At 48.6% G+C, this 11,116-nt stretch overlaps 3 protein-coding genes across 3 annotated transcripts; 2 read left to right on the top strand and 1 right to left on the bottom strand.

Moving 5' to 3' along the window:
• The first annotated feature begins 17 nt into the window (after positions 1-17).
• On the top strand, positions 18-2,178 carry BDV37DRAFT_267176 (uncharacterized protein). Its single transcript, XM_032083999.1, has one exon. It carries the CDS (start codon positions 596-598, stop codon positions 1,802-1,804), a length of 1,209 nt encoding a protein of 402 aa, XP_031934202.1. The 5' UTR covers positions 18-595; the 3' UTR covers positions 1,805-2,178.
• A 287-nt stretch (positions 2,179-2,465) lies between these two features.
• Positions 2,466-6,929, bottom strand: BDV37DRAFT_267173 (C2 domain protein). The gene is made up of 5 exons (XM_032083998.1): positions 6,293-6,929; positions 6,189-6,224; positions 5,746-6,120; positions 4,204-5,688; positions 2,466-4,139 (listed from the first exon to the last, which is right to left on the bottom strand). Exons 1-5 carry the CDS (start codon positions 6,608-6,610, stop codon positions 2,673-2,675), a joined length of 3,681 nt encoding a protein of 1,226 aa, XP_031934201.1. The 5' UTR covers positions 6,611-6,929; the 3' UTR covers positions 2,466-2,672.
• A 1,256-nt stretch (positions 6,930-8,185) lies between these two features.
• Positions 8,186-9,171, top strand: BDV37DRAFT_289898 (uncharacterized protein; the record flags this gene model as incomplete). The annotated part of the gene is made up of 2 exons (XM_032088582.1): positions 8,186-8,321; positions 8,408-9,171. 2 exons carry the CDS (start codon positions 8,186-8,188, stop codon positions 9,169-9,171), a joined length of 900 nt encoding a protein of 299 aa, XP_031934200.1.
• Between the last annotated feature and the right edge of the window lie 1,945 nt (positions 9,172-11,116).

The following is an 11,116-nucleotide window of genomic DNA, read 5'->3' as shown; positions in this document are numbered from 1 at the left end:
CTTCACATGCGCACTTTTTTTTTTTTTTTTCCTCACGTTTAAAATTTCTTATATACATCTTGAGAGGTTGCCACATGGTAGAAAAAGAAAAAAAATCTTTCTTCTTGTGGTTCTCATAGTGAGTACTCGGGAATACCGCCGTTGGAGATCGACATCAGTTTTCCAACCCCTCCGATGCGGTCTTCCTAAAATAGGAAACCCTCTCTCGCTGGCATTGGATGAACGCCCACGTCGTCTCCTCTTTTTCTCCAGTGCCATCCGCCACTCCTCTTCCAGAGTACTACTAGTACTTCCTGGGCTCTTATACTACCTTGCACTGTGATCACTCTTAGTCCAATGCATTAGATTTCCTCTTATCACCTCGTTACCAGTCCTTCACATCACTTACAACTCGCACTCGCTGGCCTTGTTGAGTGCGGGGCGCACCTCATCCTGGCCTCTCGAGTCACCACTTGTTTGTTCCACTGTTCATCGACCCTATCTTCTTCCTTTTCTTTTTCTTTTTCTCCTTCTGCTTCTTCTTCTTCGTCTCTGTCTTTTACTCTCTTCCCCATCTCCTTCCACCTTGAGCTCTATTGCTGAAGGACTCATCGCCATGCTTCTTGCCCCCATGCAACCGCCAACATCACATTATCCTTCTTCCGAAGCAGGTCTGACGGCCTCGCAAACAACTATGCCCACGGTCACTCCTCAGACCTCACCATGCCCATCGACCGTCTCTCACTCGAACTTGTCCTGCAGTCTGTCATCCAACGTGACAAGTAACCGACGACCTACTATGAGACCCAAACTGACCCTCCAAACGACTTCACTTCCCATGACATTCGGCACTTCGTCGACGGGATTGTCTCTTTCGCTTGCTACCGGGCCGACAGCGTCCCCCACGGTTCGCAACACTTTTAAAAATGCCTATGAAGTCGCCGTACCATCCTCAGCCACTGCTTCCCCCTCAAGATCATCTAGTCACCGGTTCAGCAAACCCTCGTCGCCATATACCACAAACAGCCCTTATCAACTCCCTCTTGGGGTCAAAAGCATTCTTCGCAACTCGCCGCTAGAACCCACCTGCAGGCGCCGGGGCTCGGTGCCCGCGAACGGGCCCAATGGAGGACCGGGCTCACGCCGTGTTTTTTTCCCCGCCAAGAAACAAGTAAGCTATCGGCAGCCGCTGGAAGAAGAAATCCAAACCGTGCGCTATACCGCGCGCCACTCCGATATCACAACCCAGCCCAATCCTGAATCCCACGAAGCTGGCTCCGGGGAGGATTCGGATTCGAACACGAGTGCGGAGCCATCCGATGCGAGCACAACGGATGAGGATGTGGAGGCAAAATCGAGCAATAACCCGTTGAAATCATTCGGAAAGAAAAAGCGGAAGCACTTGAGTGCGGAAAAACAAATCCGAGCTGTTGCTCTAATGGACGGGATTGACAAAGATGGCGCCTCCACCCCACAAACGCCATGTCAAAATCGGGCCAAACGTCGCTGCGAATGGCGATGGACCCTGGGACCACTAGAAATACGGGATGGAACTGCCCAACCTTCGCAGGCTGAAGAAAAAACAACATCCAACCCGACAGAAACTATCCCAAACATATCCCCTGCCTCCAATGCCACAACATCGCCGGACAACGAGAATGACAGTCCTCGATCCTGGGTCTCGAACCTTACATCTTTGTCCAGCATTTCAGAGCAAAATCCCAGCCCAAGTTCATCCATCGCTCTAGAGGTCGTCACAAATGATGATTGCAAGAGTAACATGACTCACGAAACTGAACGAGCGCACGCACATCCAGTCCAATGACGAGCGATGACATGGAAGCCACGCATGCATTGATGAGTTTAGGATTTCTGATTATGATTTATGCATATAGAAGGCATGGGACCATGAGCCTTTCAGCAAGCATCTCTTCATACATACATACACCGGTTCATATACATATCAGGTTGAGTTTGGCTGCTATTTCCAGAGCATTATTGATTGATTATTCTTTACATTGGGAGTTATATGAGAATGCCTTTGCTTGTTCGATACCAACAAGGTTGGCGGCATGATGCCATTGCATATATACACATTTTTGTTTCCCACCACAGCATATACATACCTATATATTATTACTTACTATTCTAATAACCATCTACGGTGATACTTGAAAACCCATTGGGTATACACTGTCCTACCTTACTTCGCACCATGTTTGACTCCATTAAAGATCCTCGTGCAACACGAATACGACTGCCGATCAAGTCGTATTAATATAGAAACATGTGGATCTGGAAATCCACATTCCGTATTCAGACTCTACCGATCTAGTAATAAATAAGAATACGCACACTGTTGAACGTTAAGGACAGATAAACAAATTCGGCGGTGAACGACCCCAGATTGTAAAGATGCCACAAGAACACCTGGTTCATGTAGACTACTAGTACTGATTGCCAACCCAACTCCGTGACATCATACTCATGCAGCGTCAGCAACCCTAATGTATAACCAAAACTCAAAAAAAAATAAAAAAATAAAAAAATAAAAAAATAAATAAAAAATAAAATTAAAATAAAATAAAATAAAAGTTATACACTCCGTACACCAAACAGCTCAGATCGTTCCATGATTCGTGAAAGCGTCAAGAATAGATAAATATAGATACAGTAAGCACGTACACCGCACTTTAATTGCCAGTTTCGGTTTCAATATCGGGCTCCCGGCCAGTCAGACTGCCAGTGAACCTCTTCCTCACTTTCCGCAGCGCAAACTTTGCCTCATTACGCGCGAAGACCGCGTTACGAGCTGGTTTCCACTGCATCAGGCCGCGCTGCTGTCGTTGCTCACTGCGTCGATTGGCCTTTTTCGTGTGCTTATTCTCCTTACTTGAGCTAGCGAGACTATCTTCGGTGGTGGAGGGTGGAGTACCCGTAGAGGATAGTTGAGAGCCATTCGCAGTAGAGAGTCGTTGCTCAGTGGAGTTCTCAGTCCCGCTCGATGAGGAGGAGGAGGAGTCGTCGTCTTCTTCTTCTTCGTCTTCTTCTTCTTCTTCGGGGTGTACAGCCTCCACGGAATGGCCACCAGCGGAGTATGGTGGATTGTCGCGGCCGGGTTCGGCGACCTTGTGTCCGTCGTGGTTCATGAATGCACTGGGGTCGTTGCCGAATGCACCGCTCCAATCTTGTCCTTGTTTGTCGATCCATTGGCGCCGCTCTTTGGGGTCGGCATGCTTCAGGACGTCGCGGCCGTCGACCAATGATCTTTCATGCATTTGTTCTGTTTCTTCTGGGACCTCGAGGGAGATGCTTCGGGGCCGGACACCTTCGGCGATACACGCTTCCCATGTTTCGTAGGTCTCGCGGGAGTGATTATCCACTACGTACCGTTCATGAGACTCATCGATGCCGGGTGTGAAGCGGCATGTGAACTGGAGCCGGCCGATGATCTGGAGATCTTCTAGTCCTGGCTCTCGTTTGGCTTCCCAGTTTTCTTCCGTGATGTAGTTCTGGGTGAGTCGTTTTCCGTTCTTCGTTGACCAGAGGGGCAGATCGACGGAGGTATCTTCGTTGTCTACCAGGTGCTGGAGCCAGAGGATTGCGTATGCTGTAGCGCCATGTTTACCTGGTGAGTAAAACTCAAACACAACTGGAGATCTGTAACGGTGTTTTACGGGGAGTCGGACACTCTTGTGGAGAGATCCGTTAGTCAAGTCAAAAGAAGTGTCCTGCCCTTCGATCGAAGCCACGGATCGTGGGATCTTGCCACTGCTGCCACCCGTCCGTAGCTTAATCTTGGCTCGATGGTTGAAGTTCTTCGCGATGATCTTATCTGAGGCAAACTCGAACGTACCGACATCCCATCCAAGCATGTTTGGAGGGAGTCGAGTTTCAACATGCCGTAAGAGTAGAGAGATGCGAATTCGCCCGTATCCAATGCCACCATCAAGAGGGTACCATCGGGTAACCTGCGAGCTCGTTTGGAGGATTTCTGATAGCTTCAGAGGGACCACTCCCAGAATTGGATCATGCTCTCGGTAGCGCTGATCCCGAACAGTCACGGTGACGATGGCTGATCGCCAGTCTCGAACAAATCGCTCCGTGCCTGCATTGAATATGGGCTTTGAGCTGACAGCTTTCGGTCGGGTACGGTAGACCTGCAGATTCACCAATTAGCTTCAGTTGTTGTTGTTAAGTGAAATAGGTTGGATCGAAAATTACCAACTGATCATTCAAAATAATCTTGCAGTAGCTGGTCGGAAGATCTCCTCCCTGTTCTTCCGTATTCTCGCCATATGGCTTCGCCGGTTCGTATTCTCTTCCTTTTCGATACTGGCTTCCCTTAATGTTTGCAAGTTGGAGGTTCACAATTTGGTGTACCACAACACTAAGAATACCACTAGGCCAAAGCGGGTCCGGCGGCGTGTGAGTGATAGCATCCTCCTCCTCGTTGGTGATGACCCCTTTATCATCTTGGAATTGAGGGTTGTCCCTGAGGTTCTCGGGTAAGTCTTTCTTCTTGCCGTCGGTCCTTAGCTCTGGCCTCAGTTTCGGTTTTCCGAAGAAGCCGACTTCCCAGTGTAGCTCACCAGGCATCTCGCTGCCCTCGTTGAGACCCTGCAGCTTAGATACTTGGGGATACATCCGCGCTGGATGTTGGATCATCTCACGGATCGGCAGCTCAACCTTACCCACGATGTCGTCTGCCGTGTTGCGATCTGAATCCCATAGCTCAACACTTAGGTTCTCATCGGCATTGATAAGTTCCGGATTCACAAGTAGTGCCGCAGTTTCTTCCCATACTGGATTCAAGTCGTCTGTAATCACCCTTGTACAATACATAGGCTTGCCGTACTTCGAGAAAGAAAGATTTATGTATGGGTCACTACCACCACCATAGCTGCCACGTCTATCCTGCTTGCTTAGTCCGATTGCACGGTGGATACGAACCCACATGATACCCAATGCTTCAGTCTCCTTGATAATATCGTCGCCTTTGAGTATCATACTGAGGTCCATTGTCATCGATTTGGGAGCCGCAAACAGACCACACGCCGTACCAATGGCATAGTTGACGAAATTCGAGATGAGAGGAAGGTTCAAGATATTGACACCAGCTTTGAACATCGGCATACATCCGGCTCTGATGTGAGGGATTCCCACAAGGCTGAACGTCATATCCTTCATAAAGGGTGCTTCGGGCATCAACTGAAATCTGATCCGCACAGTGCCAACCATCTCAATCAACTCCACAAACACAGGGAAAGGAACTCCAAAGAGGCCTCTGATACCCAGATAAAAGACTAGCTGCATATGCATATTGCGCGCTTTGGACGAAGCGGTTTGACCGGACGGTTTTGCGTGGTAGGCAAAGGAAGCTTCTATATTATAATAACTGCCGCCTTCCTCCATGGCAGCAGCTTCATGAGGGTCTTTATTCTTGAGATTCTCTTCACGAACATTGTCCTTAATGTGCTGTACGTGCTCATCCGGAAGAGCTCGCAAACTAAGTATCCGCAAAGGATTGTTCCCTTGGTCAATCTCGGCAATTCGCACGTTCTCAACCACGCTAGGGGCGGACGCCTGCATAATGTCCTCGATAGTATCGGCAACAGGCGACAGCATGTCCGGGTTAATCAAGCCCCATATCACTCCGAGAAACGAGTTCATCCACTCAACAGATTCAGGCAGGAGGTTAGCAATAGCCTAGAGGGTGAGATATCAGTACGTTGAACATCAGACGAAGACAGAAGTTTAGCCTACCATTTGCCCCCGGAGTTGCTCGCTGCTCCATTCCATCTCTCGCCCACTCCGAATCACTTCTTGTACCCACAGCCACACACCACTTGCAATGCAGGCAGCCAAGGGGAAGAGAGCCCATAGCGAGCCACCAAACATTCGGCCCACAAAAAGAATTCCAAATACAATCCCTATGCAAAGTCCAGTCCCTCTTTTCTCTAATTTGTCATACATAGGCTTGTAGGAAATGGATGGGGTTGGATGAAAGAGAACATTCGTGATTTCGCCGTGGAGAGGGACGTCGGAAGTAGTACCCTCTGCGATGGGGTCGGGGGGAGCTGTTATATCCTGACTCTCTTTGTAATCCTTGAGGCTTTGGCTTGGCGAGGTCCTGACATCCTTTATTTTTGCATGAACGGTCAGTCTGGGCTAGCCATAAGAGAGCTAATTCGTGCTGGGGTACTAACCGTTGGCTTTCCAAGGTTGGCATTGGGGACGACCAACTACAGCAAAATTCAGTAATCGAGCGGTTTTGAGATGCATAGAGCCACGGTATTATGAGATTGCATACCTTTGGATTCTTCACTACTTCCATCGAATCCGCATCCTGGTCTTCGACCTCTATCTCGCGACCAGTTGTCGGGTCCGTAACCATACGGGTTTTACCTTTGCCAGGTCTCTTCCGCGGCTTATGAGGCTTCGCTTCTCCACGAGCCTCTTCCTCCTTTTCCCTCGCCGTGACAACCTTCTCATGGGCCTTACGGTCCTGCTTGTCTTTTTCCAAATGCTCTAGGAACTTTTGAATGGTGGGAACGGGGTTGTGTGTACCATAATGTTCTCCTACCCGGTGGTGTTTGGGAGAATCACTCCCAGTAGTTTGGGGCCCCATGCTGACGGTAGGCTTAGAAATGGTGTCTATTGGTAGAAGCTATGGATGGGCGAAAAAAAGATCAAAACTGAGAAACCATGCAAGTCAAACAGCGACCCGAGCTTTCATTCTAGATTTAGACGCCCTGAGTCCTGTATTGGGCGGAAATCAAGAGAGCCAGAAGGAATTGAGTTAAAACGGAAGTGAAGATGAGAGGGTATTTGAAAGGCAATGAGTGGGATCTAGTCTGTGCCTTGCGTGAGAAACAGCAGCTCTGGTGAAGTAATCGCATCGTCCAGCCCTACCAGAGCAAGAACTACGTCATTGTGGAGGATCCCCCAAACGTCAGCCAATGTCCGGTGGAGTTGGAAGGTGTATGGACGGTCCACTAACAAGAAATAAGGGTCGCACTTGGAGTTAGAAATATAAGCTGAAGGCACCAAGATATACACAGACCTAGCACTAACTTTGCTCCAGGATTCCCGATGCCCTGTGGATGTCACTGATTCGGATCGTCTCTCATCAAGGCGAAGATGGTCTTGGCATATACACAGTATGATGAATTGGCCCATTGAAATCGATTGATATCGCCAACAGCTGCTGGTATCCTCGTTCGAGTAAGCTTTTTCTTTCTCTGGACTGTTATAATATGAGACCACTCATCATGAATGCAGATAGAATGGTTGTCGCTCAATTTCTTTGAAGGGAATGCTCTGTGAAACATCCCGACTGGTCGTAGCACGGGACGAACCTTGAGTGATGATGTCACACTCCGCCTATCTATAATTGAATCTTCTTTGTACGTTAAAAGATCGGCCATTCGAATTGATGAGATTGCGTGTTCTCCGGAGTATGTATGTATATATTCTTGAAATGATCGAAATAGTGGTACTATATAATTGGTAGCCAAATTTCCAGGCAATATATATAGTACGATACTGCAGAACAGTATTAGTAGGTAATCGACTTATGTGAGACTTCATTCACTTTTATGGTGCTACAGATGTATAAATCTCACGGCGAAAATATATAGATCATATTCTGAAGCCATCTACACCTGATTGGAACTGTCGACGGCTGTACTTCAAGGTAGTCACTTGAGCACTAGTTATACTAATGTCTCTTGGGAAGGAAGCCAGATCATTCTTAATGCGTAGAAACATATATATACTCGCATATCACCAATTGAACCAAGACACAAACCAGGAAATTGCTTCTCCCTATACTTACCTACCTAGTACCTACCTACGTTTACTATGTAGGTATCTACTACTGGACCTCAAGTCATTGTATCTTCCATTGAACTTAATCCGCTATCCTTAGTAATCAGCCCCATAATTGCACGTCTAGCGAATAGGAAAAAGGAATCGTTCCAGCCAATGCCAAGACTTGACATCAATCACTTTCATGTGGCCGAAAGACCAACAACATCATCCGCAACAGGTCGTCGTTATCTATAACCTAAGCTGTGCCAACTCACTAGCTGGTACTAGCGTATCTTGCACGTACTACATACCTATCAATATAGCACGAAGTTTATCGTGAGCACGAATCCTCGAAGTCGATCGAAAGAGTCAATCCACAAAATCCCCGAGAATGTCTTCAGCAGATGAGTCGCCAGCTCAGCGAGCAGCCCGTCTCCGACGTGAGCGCCGTGAAGCTAAAATCAAAGAGGGTGGTGCAGCGCGTTTGGATAAGATTACTAGTCTCAGCGGACGTACACCCGCAAGCAGTACGGACTCCCCTTCTTTTGTCTCTGTTGCACTCATTACCCTGGTCTCTGGGGTCGGAGAGCGGAAGCTAACTTCAGTTCTGCAGTGCGTGAAGAGGCGTCTCCATCGCCATCGCCAACCCCCCAGTCTCCTGCACAGATATCATCTACGCCAGAGACCGAAAAGCCTCAACCGCAACCAGCACCAGCACCGACACCAGCATCAGCACCAGCCCAGCCAACGTCGAACCCCGAGCCTCAGTCTCCCGAAAACCTACAAGCACAACAAGAGTTATTCCGCGCCCTTCTACGTCAAGGTGGACCATCATCCTCTGAGCAGGGCCCTCAGGAGGAGGATCCCACAATGCAAATGCTCAATACCTTGATGGCAGGAATGAATGGGCAAGATCAGGCTGCCGGCGGCGGAGCTGGTGGCGGAGCTGGTGGTGGTCCATCACCCGCCGAACTCGTGTCTGCCCTGGGGCTCCCTCCGTTTGTCGCGGATCTGCTTGGAGCTGCAACTCACAAACCTACCGATGAGGAGAAGAAGGAGGTCCGGACATGGAAAGTACTGCACCTTCTGTTCGCAGTCGCAGTTGGGATCTACTTGCTCATGCTCATCGGAACTTCGGTTTCCACCTTCGGTAGCCAGCCGCCACCTCCTGCCACTGCACAGAACCCATTCCTTTACTTTACCACGGGAGAAGTGGTGTTGACTGGCGCGAGGTTAATGAGCAAGGGTCGGACTGGGAGAGCTGCCGGGATAATGCTTTGGCTTCAACTCTTCCAGGACATAGTCCGCGACGGTAGCCTTGTCGTGTTCTTGCTGGGGATGGGCGCTTGGTGGAGCCGTGAGTGGACGGTCTATTAAAGATGATTTGTGTTTGTAGTCATGCACGTTACTACTATTATTCTGTTCTGATCTCTTCAGATCCTGCATTGTAAGCTGTGATGGTACTCATATGAAAAGCGACGGTAACTGAAGCTATGAACTCCTGTTTTATGATTTGAATTGTTAATCATTATATCTCCATTATTGGTAGAATTCGCACTCATTTCTATATCTTACATCCTGTTGTATGTGGTGGATTATTGATTATTTGCAAAACAAACTCCTGGTTTTCCTCCAGCCATGGTGGATCCAACCATTACTATGTGTCAACGTCGTACGGAACCATCCAGATCGTGTTATTTAAACCATAACCTTTTATCTTCTCTGCTTGTTGTACAATTTTGGGATAGGACAAATCACAGCAGGCGGTAACGGCATCTGAGTGTTACTTCATGTTGTGTCATGCCATATCTGTATCAGGGTACTGGCGACAGATATATCAATTGCTGGTATAGGGTAAACCTGAAGCGGATGACACTTTTATTTGTCCACCCTTTGCTCCCGACAGACTGTATAGCATCGATATATTACGGAGCTGTGATAGGATAGGGGCCGGTATACCTTGGTGGATTATCCGGGTTTGGCGATCTAGTCCTCAAGCTGGCCTTGGGGTGACGTATACGTACCTCAACATAGATAGTGTCATGCATGAGGTTGTATGTTCAGCCGTGCGTCTAGAATCATGATCTGTAATCCTGCAACAGAAAGGGGGTTTAGGATACGATAATAAGGTTCAAAATAGCATGCATCGAAACAAAAGTCTCTCCGCCACCTGTTTCCAGACAGTATCCTAACTCGTGTCGCAGGTAACTGGTTTTATGGGTACTCCAGAATATGGACTACTGGCGTAGCGGCGTGCTGCTACATGATCAAGACAGGCTAGCGAAAGAGGCGTTCATAGCCTGAATGTTCCGAGTCGACTGTCACGAAGCAACGCTAGAATCCCAACAGGGGTATCAAACGCGCCATCACTTAGTGTGGAATTGGGGAGTGGAAGAGCAGGGATACCGACCGGTATACTAGTATTCATCCTAGTCAGTCATCAATCACCATTGGTTCGCAGATAAGCCGTCAAGTCAAACCAAACCCACACTGAAAGTGGTTCGCGCACTAGAGTAGCGGTGGAATGAAAATCAGGCCCACCGGGTGCGGCACAAGAACCAACCCAGCTTTGCTGTTTTAAGCAAGTCCAGTCAGTCGAGATTTGATGAGATTGTGCTATGTTACACTGAAGTTGCAGTGAATGTGGATTGCGACGATCAATGTAGCCTCCGGCGTAAGCTCCGTACCCTAATTTACTGTGTATAAATTATGACAATGGATGTACTCCGTACAGTACAGAGTACTCGCAGTAGGTCCGACGTAGTACCCACGTAGTATGAGCAGGGGGGTGTTTATTTGAACACAGGCGAAGGAAGGAACCAAGAGTACGTTATTAGAGGCTAACGCAAGTGGTAAGGAGAGAGTGGGTTCGAAGTCGGTACCAGAGTCAACTAAGAAATAAGATGGTGTGAGTTTCGACGAGTTAGATGATCCTCAGTAGCCGCTAACCACCACTAAATCAGTACCTAGTAGGAGGCGTGCCTGAGGCCGCGCTGTACAGGTGACGATCCGTTTTCCCGACGTACTCCGTAGGTGAACGTAGAAGAGCAAAGCACGCACTCGGAACAGGAACAGGATGAAGGGAAGATAACCTTATAAACAGGGACGATTAACCATAACCTCGGTGTTCGTCACGGTTAACAGAGATGCCCGGGCTTCCGTGTGGCCGTCTCGGGAGAGGCGAATCAGTGCCTGGAAACCCGGGCAGGGAGAGCCGAGCGTTGATCATTCTCCAATGCACACTGTACACAGTGCTCCGTACTCCGGAGGAGGTGGTCGTACGTACTAGACTTTCTGATGTTCGCGTTGCCGACCTCTCTCC

This window comes from Aspergillus pseudonomiae (genome assembly GCF_009193645.1).
Source record: "Aspergillus pseudonomiae strain CBS 119388 unplaced genomic scaffold BDV37scaffold_222, whole genome shotgun sequence".
Taxonomy (NCBI): domain Eukaryota; kingdom Fungi; phylum Ascomycota; class Eurotiomycetes; order Eurotiales; family Aspergillaceae; genus Aspergillus; species Aspergillus pseudonomiae.
This window is presented reverse-complemented; position numbering and strand designations above follow the sequence as displayed.

Coding starts and splice junctions, on each gene's coding strand:
- BDV37DRAFT_267176 (XM_032083999.1), top strand. CDS start 596: ATGCTTCTTGCCCCCATGCAACCGCCAACATCACATTATCCTTCTTCC.
- BDV37DRAFT_267173 (XM_032083998.1), bottom strand. CDS start 6,610: ATGGGGCCCCAAACTACTGGGAGTGATTCTCCCAAACACCACCGGGTA. Junction 6,225..6,292: donor AAGTAGTGAAGAATCCAAAG/GTATGCAATCTC, acceptor ATTTTGCTGTAG/TTGGTCGTCCCCAATGCCAA. Junction 4,140..4,203: donor TTATTTTGAATGATCAGTTG/GTAATTTTCGAT, acceptor GTGAATCTGCAG/GTCTACCGTACCCGACCGAA.